Source organism: Mustela lutreola, chromosome 17 (assembly GCF_030435805.1).
Source record: "Mustela lutreola isolate mMusLut2 chromosome 17, mMusLut2.pri, whole genome shotgun sequence".
Taxonomy (NCBI): Eukaryota; Metazoa; Chordata; class Mammalia; order Carnivora; family Mustelidae; genus Mustela; species Mustela lutreola.
The window spans coordinates 33771822-33784655 of record NC_081306.1 but is presented as its reverse complement, the minus strand read 5'-3'; the positions used below and the strand labels follow the sequence as shown (position 1 = coordinate 33784655).

Sequence of the window (12834 nt, the reverse complement as noted above, 5' to 3'; positions counted from 1 at the left end):
CTTCCCGTGTTTGAACGTTTCCTTAGCAACCTAGAAACATTCTAATCTCTCCACCAATCCCCTGCCTTTGCCCCTAGTAGCTCAACATGGATGCCACAGGTACAAAGCCCCTTCCCACCTGATACCCCAACACATGCCATCACAACGACAGATCCTCTCTGGATCTTTAGCCATCCTTCTTGTTTACTTCCTCCAACCCAGGTCCCTGTTCCCTCTTCTGGGCACTCTCTCCTTCCCTTCCAAACTCCCGTCTGAGAGCCACTGGCTGAACAATGTAGAAAGCAAAGGAGAACCAAACTGCAACAACAAGCAAGTACACAACCAGAGTAGGAGGTTAGAGCCTCTCTCAGCAACTCAACCCAGACAGAACATCCACAAGATGTAAATCTTAATGGCAAACCATCTGAATCCCATAGCTGTCTCCATACATCTGTCCACATCCACATCCACTGATTTTAGGCACATAGGAGACCATTACAAAAATACGCCCGATTTACTTTAGCCATAAGGGAAATTTCAATTTTGTTTCAGATGCATCAATTCAGGCAACTACAGAGCATCTTGTGGTAATATAATGTGCTAGAAATCACTGATAAAAAGTGAACTAGAAATTCCCATATGTTTAGAAATTGAGAAGTACCTCTATCATGGGAACAGGAGTAAAGAAATAGAAAAAACAGGGGCTCCTGGTGGCTCAGGTCATGATCAGGTCCTATAATCAAGCCCCACATCGGGCTCTGTGCTCAGGAGGGAGCCTGCTTTCCCCTCACTCTCTGCCTGCCTCTCTGCCAACTTGTGATCTCTGTGTGTGTGTCAAATAAGTAAATAAAATCTTAAATAAAAAAGAAATAGAAAAGGAAAAGAGCAACACTGGAACTGAATGATACGACGATGATACAATTGAAATCAAATATGTCTTCTGGGCTGGAATATCCTCCGGTATTAGTCTGAGAAGACTTCATGGTCTCAAAATCATCCCCAATTGGCTGAGACATTGGAACACCTCCGACAGAGTAGATCTGTCACTTCTCTTTGTGACCCTCCTACGCACTAGCTTTGGCTTTACATGAGGAAACTTTACAGGGAAACAGTCCAATCAGACTCTCATGTCATCTTCTGGGACCTCCAGGAATGAGAGCATTTTAAGAGAAGACTTTCACCAGCTTCTCCCCTGGCAGATCTAGGATAACACCCAGAGATCTGGCAGCTCCATCTGTGCTGGGTAGGGACAGCCAAGCATGTGGGCAGGGCCAGGGACCCAGGAGACTAGACAAACCCCTTGTTATCCTCTCTCCTGGGGCCTGTCCTGAGCTGAACTTCCTAAACTGTGTCTCTCTAGGACTCTCAAATGCTTCCTCAACTCCTTCTGGCCCAAGACAGCTGATTTTCAGTGCTCTACAAACCACCACTTTATTATTGTGTAAATTTCTTGTAAACAGGAACCACTCTAGTACTGCTTAAATAGAACAACAGCTTGTTTTTTCTAATTAACGTATAATGTAGTTTTTGTTTCAGGGGTAGTCTGTGATTCATCAGTCGCACACAGTTCAAGCACTCACCAAAGCACATACCCTCTCCAATGCCCATTCCCCAGCCACCCCATCCTTCCCACCCACTTCCACTCCTGCCACCCTCAGTTACAACAATATCCTAAACATACACATACAGAAACCATAAAAAATAAGCCAACAACAAAATAAGGATAACAAAACAAAGTATTAAATTCTGCCTAGATGCCGCTGTCCACCTCAAGAACCCCAGAGTTGGGCTGCTCTGGTTGTAGAAGGAGACCAGCTATGGAAGGGGTGGAGTCAGACTATCCCAAAAGGGAACAGGAGAGAGGCCCAACCTGTAAGGGGGCCAGGGACTTCCATGGAAGATGGCCAGAGTCACCTTGATTAGAACTGGAATTGGGAGCAGGGAAAGAAGCAGGGAATAGAGTTTGGGGGCCTCAAATAGGTGAGATCAGTCATGGAGTTGATGAGGGGTCCCCAAAGCCAGTGTCAGTCTCCCATCTATGAAACACTTTGTGGCCCCTGGAGACAAGCCAGAGGCTAGAGTTTGAGATCCAGCTGTCCTGCTTACCTGCTGTTTGGCCTGGTGCTCATTTCCTTCACTGAACCGGGAGTGTCCATGCCCATGTCCATAACTGTGTGGAGGACAAGAAGTCACATGTTGAGAACACGCAGACATTGACGTCATCACCGCCAGGGGCTCAGTGTCTCTGGAGATCCAGTGGCTCATGTCTCACCCCTTTTAATGGCAGCCCAGGTGACAACCACCGGTCCCTCCTGTTTCAGGCCTGTGCTATGCCCTGCCCTTTGCCAACATCAGCATTCCGGCACCAGATGGCAGGAAGACCCCATGAACTGTGGGGTGAGCTCTGGGCCCCTGGCAAGACTGAGAGATTCCTGGACTGTGGGAAAGGTGATCAAGTGAGGGATTATACAGGACTGGGCAACTGAGCTCCGGGGCACCCTGAAAGGAATGGGGGTTTGGGCACCTGTGGAAAGGGCTGGAGGCATCTTACAAGATTCCTGGGTCCCCACAAGGCAAATCCCTCCTACACTCCTGCTGGTGCTGGCAGGGATCTGGAAGCACCAGCAGCACCAGCAGCAGAAGTCGCAGCAGATCAATGGGATGCTGGATGGACCTGGGAAGAATGGTCTGGCAGGTAAGTAAAATCACCAGGCTGGGATGCCCTTGGCCTCCTCCTCCTTCCCCAGCCACCTCTCAACCTCTGACTCTGACTTCACCTTCCAAAAAGGCATGGGAAAGCCAAGCAGAGGTGGACACCCGCGGCCAAGGAAGGGTCCCTCCCCAGAGCTCTGTGTCCTTGTTTCTGAACAGACAGAAGGAGTCACCCGGGGACCCTGGAACAGGGAGGGAGAATCTGGCCCCAGAGCCCTCTCTGATGGGGCCTGGGGAGAATCCTGGAGGGACAGAATGTAGCACTGGTTCGTAGTCTAAAAAGTCTATGTTTATTAAGGAAATGGAAAAAACAAGTTGCCAGTTGAGCCTCTGGAAGAGAACAGGACCAGTTTCCATTCTTCCAATTTCTACTCTTTGCCTGGATAATTACTTCACCTCTCCAAACTTCTGTGTCCTTCTCTGTGATGTGGGGACAGCATGGATTCATTCCTCAGGGCATGGATGCAAAGATTCATCGAGATCCGTCATACAAAGCTAGTTTAAACTGATATTTATACCTATCACTATCATCATTTTTTCTTAAAGATTGAACTTGTTTTTCTCAACATTATGCTAAATAAACTTTTATATTTACTTTCTTCAAAAGATTTTATTATTTGAGAGACAGTGAGCACAAGTCGTGGGCAGACGCAGAGGGAGAGGGAGAGGCAGCCTCCTCTCTGAGCAGGGCTCAGTCTCAGGACAATGAGATCAGGATGCCAGGTAAATGCAGATGCTTAACTGACTGAGCCACCCAGTCACGGAGGGCTCCTGAGAAAGAGCCCCCAGGGCTGCAGCAGTGGGAACAGCCCCAATCCCGATCCCTAGTGGGAGAGATACATCCCCAGTGCCAGGATATCCTCCAGCCCCGGGAACTCCATCTTAGCAATGCCTGCCTCCCCCCACCCCGGGTGGCCCCAGCGTCCAGCCTGTTCCAGTCCCTGCCTGCCCCCAGCCCTTCCTCCCATTCCACCCCCTCCGCTCCATGCAGGTACCTAGTCAGGCTCTTCTTGTGGCCCATGGTCAAGGATGGGCTGTACCCCCGCCCACCCGCTAAAAGCCGAAACCAGCACTGCTTGGAGGAGTAACGCCATAGGTGGAGTCCTCGTGGTCCGCCCCTCTTCCTTCACAGCCCCGGACCTCAGCCCTACCTAGGCCACTGGGCCTTGAGCACCCTTCACCGACGCTACCGCCTCTGCTGCCGCCCCTTGAGCCTCCACAGCTGCTAGTCTCCTGAGACCAGCTCCCACCTGCGCTGCCTCCACTGAGTGCATGTCAGGGAGTGTGTGCTCCTTGGGCGCATGCGGGCCTCTTGGTGACCTAGTGGCCCAGCGAGGTGGAGCGTGTGATTCCGGCAAGTGGCGATGGGCTCCAGGCCCTGCAAGTCTGCCTTAAGGGGCTGTAGTGGGGACCCAGTCCCGAAGCCGTTGCCAGGGATGCAGTTCCCCACACTGAGGCTTGCAACTGCCAGTGCTGCTTGCTATGCCTCCAGGCTTGGAGTGCCCTGGGAGCCAGCGGGCCTCTTTCTTTTGGCCCCAGTTCCCCTGCTCCCTTCTGCTCTTCTGCCACCAGGAGCTTTGGAGCAGCCTCTCCTAAAGTCCTGGCCTCTTGCCCATACCCCAGGCGGAAGCCCCTTCCCAGGCTCCTGAGGCAGGTAGAAGTGTGCTGACAAAATAAAGACAGCAATGCATACCCTGGAAAGCGAAATCCACACGTGACAACACAGAGACCAAAGGTTAATTACACGTGCTCCATCAGACCCTGTCCAGACACCACTGCCCTGTGTGGGGGGCAGTCATTCACAATCTCTCTCCTGCCTGGGACTACTGATTTTAATGATGGCATGGCATGTTATTTTGAGGAATTGTGTAATTTTCTGAATGAGTCAAGTGACAAACAGTACAGTCAGCAGTGTTATACTACATATTCTCAGCCCATTTTCAGGGCTCAGAGGGTTAAGCGTCCCCCTCCCGACTCTGGCTCACTTCATGATCTCAGGGTCCTGGGATGGAGCCTTCAGTCTGGCTCCTGGCTCAGTGCAGAGTGTACCTGACATTCTTACTCTCTTCCTCTACCCTCCCCATGCCCCGGATGGAGACTCTCAAATAAATAAATATCCTTAAAAGGATAAATAAACCTTTAAAAGAAACAAAAAAACAAAAACAAAAACAAGAAAAAAACCCTCCTTACCTAAAAAGGAAGGAGGGAACCATGGGGGCGAAGATGCCACCCACAAAAAGGCCCTCCTGAAAGAGCCAAAGAGAAAGTGAGAGCCAAAGGACTGCAGCACACGTCATTTAGGTGTCGGAGGCAGGCCCCTGACCAGGGCGGCCTCCGCCATTAAAAGATGGCGCCTGGCTAGTTGCCAGGTTAGGATTGCCTCATGAGACTAAGCAGAATGCCCAAAGAGGAAGTAAACAGCATTGGTTGCTAGCAAAGTTGTTCGTTTAGGTGTGCAGCCTGATTCACTCCCTCCTGTACCCTGCTCGCTGACTGCTCAGGTAAACGTATATAAGTGTGTAGACTTGCGGAAATAAAGAGAGAGAAGATACATCTGAACTGGGGCTTCTTGTCGTCCTTGCGGGTCGAGGGCGATAAATGGCGCCGGCACCCGGGAACTAAATAAAGGAATCTTGCAAGGTAATTCGCAGGAAAGCGGGGAGTAAAGTTCCGCAGGTCAGCGGGGACATTAGCCACGTTCAAAAGTGGGAATTCCGCGGTAAAGCAGGGAGTAAAGGCCACGTTCAAAAGTGGGAATTCCACGGTAAAGCGGGAAGTAAATGTCGACTGAAGCATATGCGTGTAAACAGTTGATGTGTTAGTTACTGTCTTTAACGTCCGCGTCTGTTGTCTGTGTGTTCATAATGGGATCTGAAGTATGTAAAGTGCGGTTGGAAGAGTCTTTAAAAGACCTGCTGAAAGCCAATGGAACTTCACTAAAAGCAAAAACTGCTCGGGCCTTTTTGAATACAGTGGAAAAGGCGGCTCCATGGTTCCTAGATGAAGGCTTGCTAAACATACCTCAATGGGACCACTTAGGGGAGGATTTGAAGAAACAGGACAATAAAATGCCTTTGCCACCCGGGTCCCTGGCAATATGGACCTTAGTCCGGGGATGACTGGTGGGGCCTAAACCCAAATATTAATCAGCTCTACAAGAGGGAGCATTGGCATTGGAGGAAGTGAAAGAGGAGCGGTCTTCTCGTGCCTCAGATGGGGGTAGTTCTAGTGAAGAGGAAGAAGAAATGTCAGGGGAGGAGTTAGGCCATAAAATGCATTGCAACTTTGAACAGTTGAAACTATCGACTCCAGCGACGCCTAGTGCCCATCCGCCGTATAATCCTATGGCGTGCCAAGGAGCTTGTAGCTGCTGCACCACATGTGGTAGTGGCAGGGTTTCGAGCTGGAGAGATCATGACCTGGCCTCTGCCTTTCCAGTTTTAGAGGACCAAAACAACCAGCGGTATCATCAGCCTCTTGATTTTAAACTGGTTAAGCAATTAAAGGAAGCAGTCATGCAGTATGGCCCTCAGGCAGCCTTTACGGTATCTTTGTTGGAGACCATAGCAGGAATGAACTTAGTCCCTGAAGACTGGGGTAACCTAGCCTGCGCAACCTTGTCGGGAGGGCAATATCTAGTATGGAAAACAGCTTGGCAAGAATACTCAGAGGACACTGCCCGCCGTAATGCAGCGGCTGGAAATCCTCAGTGGGACCTAGAAATGTTAATGGGAATAGGACCGTACATGGGAAAGCAGGCCCAAATACAATACAACCCTGCGGTGTATCTGTAAATAGCCGCGGCGGCCACTAAAGCATGGAAGACAATTCAAGGCAGTGGGGATTTACAGGGTCAGCTGTCTAAGGTAATACAAGGACCAAATGAAGCATATGCTGATTTGGTAGCGAGGCTGATGCAAACAGCTGGTCGAATATTTGGGGAGGTAGAGGCAGCCATGCCATTGATAAAACAGCTGGCTTATGAGCAAGCTAATAAATGGTGTAAAAAAGCCATCAGACCTTGGAAAAGCAAAGACTTGAGTACATATATTAAAGTTTGCAGGGATATCAACGACAGTGTTATTCAAGGGCAGGTTATGGCTGCAGCTATCACTCAAGGTTTATAAGGATTTCAGGGAGCTCAACAATATAAACATAGGGGTACTCCTGGAGTTTGCTATTACTGCAAGGAGCCAGGACACCTTAAGCGTGAGTGCCCAGAGAGAAAGGTGTCCTATCAAGAGCCTAAAAAACCAGGTATCTGCCCAAGATGTGGGAAGGGTGCCCACTGGGCATATGAATGTCGCTCAATAAGGGATATACAAGGAAACTCTCTGCCTCCAAGAGGGTCAAAAAATGGGAAGGGGGGCCCCACACCCCAGGGCCCTCAAATGTATGCGGTGCTCCAACAGGTGGCTCGCTCGCATTATCCGCCGACGAGCCAAGGCGAGCCACAACAGGGAGTGCAGGATTGGACATCCGTGCCACCACCAGACTCATACTGACTCCAGAGATGGGGACCCAGGTAGTCGAATCAGATTTTAAGGGTCCATTACCTGAGGACACCGTGGGCCTCTTGCTAGGACGGAGCTCCATGGCGTTATCAGGACTCCTTGTTCACCCCGAGTTATAGATGCTGATTATAAAGGAACGGTGAAAATCCTGGTATCCTCCCCACGTGGAATTACAGCTGATAAGGTGATAAGATAGCTCAATTCCTGGTATTGCCTTGTTGTCACAAGCTTTTTGGAAGCCATGAGGTTACGCGGGGACAGAAGGGGTTCTGTTCATCTGGAGTTCCTCTAGCATGCGTCATGCTAGGCATGGAAAATAGACCCTTTTACTCTTTATGGATAAGAGACAAGAAATTCATGGGCTTATTGAACACTGGAGAAGATCGCAGTATCATCAATGAAGCTGATTGGTCTAAGGATTGGCCTGTGCAAAAGGCTGATCAAACACTTCGAGGATTAGGGATTGCTCATAGACCCATGTGCAGTGCAGCTACACTGCCATGGAAGGATGATGAAGGCCACCATGGACTTGTGCAGCCATGTGTCCTTAAGATTCCCATTTCATTGTGGGGATGGGATGTCTTGGCCCAAATGAACCTGAAGTTGACTACAGAATTATTCTATATTGAGGAAGCTCAAGCCTTAATGACTAAGTCTGGTTATCCTGGAACGGGAGGCCTAGGAAAACAGCTGCAGGGCACCCCTGAACCTATTCCCTTGACTAATTACTTCTCTCAAAGAATAGGTGGGCCGGGGCTGGGTTTTTCTTAGGGGCCACTGAACCTCTAAAAATTCAATGGAAAAACAGTAAACCCGTGTGGGTTCCTCAGTGGCCCCTGCCTAAAGAAAAATGTGAAGCTGCCCACACGTTAGTAAAAGAGCAACTTGCCGCCAGCATATTCGGCCCTCCACATCACCATGGAATATGCCTATTTTTGTGATTAAGAAGAAGTCGGGGAAATAGCGATTGTTACATGACTTACGAGCGGTTAATGAAAAGATGGTGGCCATGGGAGCAGTACAGCTGGGGGCTGCCTTTAGTCTCAGCCCTGCTCTCTGGTTGGCCCTCTGTGGTAATCGATATTAAAGACTGTTTCTTTTCCATCCCATTGCACGCCGAGGACACCCAATGTTTCGCTTTCACAGTACCTACCATTAATCATTCTTGTCTGGATCAACACTATGAGTGGGTAGTATTGCCTCAGGGCATGGCCAACAGCCCTACAATGTGCCAATTATATGTGGACCAAGCCCTGAAGGAGGTTAGAACACAATTTCCCCCGCTCATTGTGTATCATTATATGGATGATATTTTGCTGTGCCATAAAAAAGAACAATATATTGAGAAGGCCCTTTCCTTTCTTTTCAAACATTTTGAGAAATTCGGATTACACATAGCACCAGAAGAGGTCCAAATGACGCCCATTAAAGAGTATTTGGGAACTAGGTTAGAGAATACTAAAGTCAGAGCTTTAAAGATAACCCTGCGGACGGATCACCTAAACACGTTAAATGATTTTCAAAAATTGTTAAGAGATATCAATTGGATGAGGCCCTATCTAAAACTCACTGATCAGGAATTGTCACCCTTATTTGAGACACTTAAAGGAGACCCTAACCTCACCTCTCCTCGTCAGTTGACTGAGGGGGCAAAAGAAGCCATCAGTCTGATCCATAAAAGGCTAGAAGCTGCTCAGATAGACAGAAATGACTACTCCAAACCTTTTCCTCGTAACAAATGCTAGCGAGCTGAATGATACGTTAATTGCACTAAGAATTGCCATCGTTCCCAGGGCTGGAATGTAACGGCCTTCAAGCTGGCTGTGATTATACGTATCCCTACCCATGTTCCTATCCCAGTTTCCATTCCAGAGGACAAGTTACTGGTGGTGCTATCCAGAAAGAAGAGAGATTTTGGTATCACAGCCGCCGTTGTGACAGCACTGGCTATATCTACAGCAGCTGCCACGGCAGCAGCAGTCTCACTTGCTACAACTATACCCACTGCAGAAGTTGTGAACACCCCTGCAGAGGAACGGCGGCTGTCCTTCAAACAGTCTCAGATCAATGCACATCTGCAAGCAGGAATCCCGATAGTCAACCAGAGACTGGATTTGGTTCAAGAACAAGTGGACATATTGGGGGCCCTATTGGGACTGGGATGTATAGCACCCTTCCCGGCAATTTGTGTAACTCCCATAGCCTATACTAATATGAGTGACTTACAGAATGTCTCCTGACAGCTCTCCCAATACTTGCGGGGGAATTAGTCCGCAGAATTCCAAAACTACACTCAGCACCTGCTACTAGGCATAACAAGGATAAAGAACACCAGAGATGAGCTGGCAACCCTCCCAGAGATAATCAAAACATTGCAAGATGTGTTACCCTTTATGAAACAAGCGGCTAGCGTAATTTGTCTGATGATAATCCTCGTAGTGGGCTTGATTCTGCTAGTAAGGAAACTGCAAATTTGGAGGCGACAGCAACATAGGCAATGGCAAGCCATGGTGCAGGACTTGTTAGCCATCGAGGCTGGAACATCCCACCAAGTGTGGCTAAGTATGCTGGATCGGTAGTCAACAACGGGTAAGATTGGTGGGGGAAATATACCAACCTAAGACAGGACACAGATCATTGATATCTGCCGTCTGATGATGGGTAAGGGTATTCCCCGCCACTGACAACCTAAGAGAGGCACAATCCCTGCCATAATAGAAAAAAGGGGAGATGTCGGAGGCAGGCCCCTGGCCAGGGCGGCCTCCGCCATTAAAAGATGGCGCCTGGCTAGTTGCCAGGTTAGGATTGCCTCATGAGACTAAGCAGAATGCCCAAAGAGGAAGTAAACAGCATTGGTTGCTAGCAAAGTTGTTCGTTTAGGTGTGCAGCCTGATTCACTCCCTCCTGTACCCTGCTCGCTGACTGCTCAGGTAAGCGTATATAAGTGTGTAGACTTGCGGAAATAAAGAGAGAGAAGATACATCTGAACTGGGGCTTCTTGTCGTCCTTGCGGGTTGAGGGCGATATTTAGGGATCCACTATTACCTGAAGTTCTACTGAACTGAGTTAGTGCTGACAACTTCCTCAAGTAGCTGCCGTTTACCAAAAGAGCTTTTAATAATCTTGGAATTTCTTCAGCATTGACAGAAGCACAGGAGAAACCTATGCCACATGAGGAATGCACTCCAACCTCCCATCCCAGTAACTGACAGGATACACTGACAAGTTAGCTGGCCTGGTCTCAGGATGTGGCAGGCAACTAAGGAAAGGTTGATTAGCCTGTCCACGAAGGTTCCACCTTTAATTCTCCCCAACCCCAGGAGCTAAATGGCAGAGTCTTCAGAAATAACCTAGAGAAGTAACTACCCCTTGCCCCCAAATGAAAGGAGCGTGCACGCTGCACAAAAAGGCAAAGGTGTACCTTAACACTGTCTAGAACGAGTTTCTCATCACTGTGTAGTTTCACATTCTGCTCTGATTTCTCAAAACACTTGCCACTGGCCACAATTATTTCACTTTTCTGTTTACTTGCTGAATTTCTCTTCTTCTCCACAGTATTCCAAACGCAATGAGAACAAGGACATTGTCTGTTTTTCCACCACTAGACACCAGAGCCCATTTCGTGGTATGCTCCAGAAAAACCTGTCAAATAAGAACAACTACCCAGGTAATTTACTGGAAGGTTACCAAGTAGACAAGATCAAGTCAGTATCAATAAATCACTAAGTCCAATGTAATAGCAAATACAAACAAAATTAGCACCGTTTTGGGATAAGGGCGATCTTAGAAGCCAAAAGGTTGGGTAAATTAGATGGCTCAGAAGACATGTAGTTTTTCCACGTATTTCATGGAGAAGGTTTATTAAAGACAAACACTACAGTAAAACCCATGTGCTCTAAGGAGCAAAATCACTGTGGTGGATGACCCCAAACCACAGGGAAGAAGCCTTGCTCTACTCCAGGTTAGCTACACCCCAGCCCTGTTTTCTGGGAGTTGTTCTTTTTTTTTTTTTTCAATCTGAAACTCATTACCTCAGGGAGATGCACTTTTGAGGCAAGATTCGAACTTTCATGTCTCGCTAAGGATGAATGTTTACCTTGAAAACTTCTAAAGTACTTCATGACTATCCAAGGGCTATTGAGTTGTTAGGCTACCTGAATTTGAGGAGAGAAATGTCCAAACTTACAACTTCAAAAAGTGAGGGAGCTCCAGAAGAAAGGAAAAGTTTTACAAACAAAACAGTGTACCAACTTTTCATTCAATATGCTGAGTACCAACTTTTTTTCCTTTTAAGACATAATTTTATGACACATCTAAAGTAAATTCCTCACATCTCCCTGCAAAAGCTCTACAAACTTCTCAAGGAGATGGTGTGCAAATAAACTCGAGTTGACCCTAGTATCCCAATAAAATTGGGCACTGAAAAATATAAAAGTTCTAAATCCATGGGAATTACCCTACACCAAATTTTACCAACTTTCTAGTGAGTGTCACATAAGCGGTAGGTGAGGGTTCAAATGCGGCACTATGATCAAAGAGGCACTAATCATCTCCTGCTGCAGCAGTAGCTTGGCCATCTCTACTTCCAAAAAAGACATGATTGGATTCAGAGAAGCAGCAAGACTGAAGCAAAGAACATCGAATCTAAAACCGAGTCAAAGAAGTTACTCTGCTCAACACTCAAGAATGTCCACTTCACAAAAGGGTTAAGTAAAGTTGTTCATTTGCAGGGGTAGCTCATCCTAAAAGCCGATGGCATCATCCTTCATGACACTGGCAAACCCTACTTTATCCGTCTCCTCTTATCACAGAGGAAAGGGACAGAGTTTCCTCCCCACACACAGCCACCTTCAATATACACCACTTTATTTCCTATGTTGAAAGGCTTAGGGTAGAGTTCTCTCAGCATGGTGAGGAGGCAACCTTCCTGGCCAGGAGCACGTGACCCCTCCAGGCTCTTAAGTTGTATCACAGAACAAACAGGAGCCAACCACAGGATAGGATGGAAATCTTCCCAAACTGGTTTGTGGTGATGCTTGCACAAGTCTTTAAAACAACTGAAATTCAATGAATTGTGCACTTAGCATGAGTGACTTCGACAAGATGGGAATCATACCTCCATGAAACTACACAATAATCACCAGCCAGGGTCAGACTGCGATGACACAGTTAGAAAAAGGAGTGTATCCAAGACCCACAGAGACCCTCCATATGACTGACACACCCAATATACATCTCTGTTGCTCCCTGAACCTCCGAGGATCCTGTTCAGTATTTCCTCCTGCTTCCCTTCACATGTTCCTCTGGCACATCTGACCTCCTTCCCATTCTGCTCCAGAGCAGACCTTATGAATCCCTTCCACGAATCCACCTGGAGTATTCAACACATAAAGCACACCTGGCAATAACAATGAAAAGTTGGCAGGGGATCTTGTAGAAATCGATTCCTTTTTTCAGAAGAAATGGGAAGGAAAAGGAGGCATTCGAATTGACTCCCCTAGCCAGACTGCTCTAATCCCCCAGACAGCACCTTATTTATACCTGTCTCCGAGGCTGTAAAACTTGATTCTTCTCATCCTAGTGCCTTTCCAATCAACTCCTTCCCCACCCCTCGCCAATATCTTGACCA

The 12834-nt window shown here is 47.8% G+C and overlaps 1 protein-coding gene across 1 annotated transcript in view; it reads right to left on the bottom strand.

The window, feature by feature from the left end:
* Positions 1–12834, bottom strand: part of LOC131820058 (uncharacterized) — a 67940-nt gene that overhangs the window by 36150 nt on the left and 18956 nt on the right. The window contains exon 3 of the mRNA XM_059155541.1: positions 2086–2149. Coding sequence (XP_059011524.1) covers positions 2086–2149 — 64 coding nt within the window. The remainder of the gene's footprint in view (positions 1–2085; positions 2150–12834) is intronic.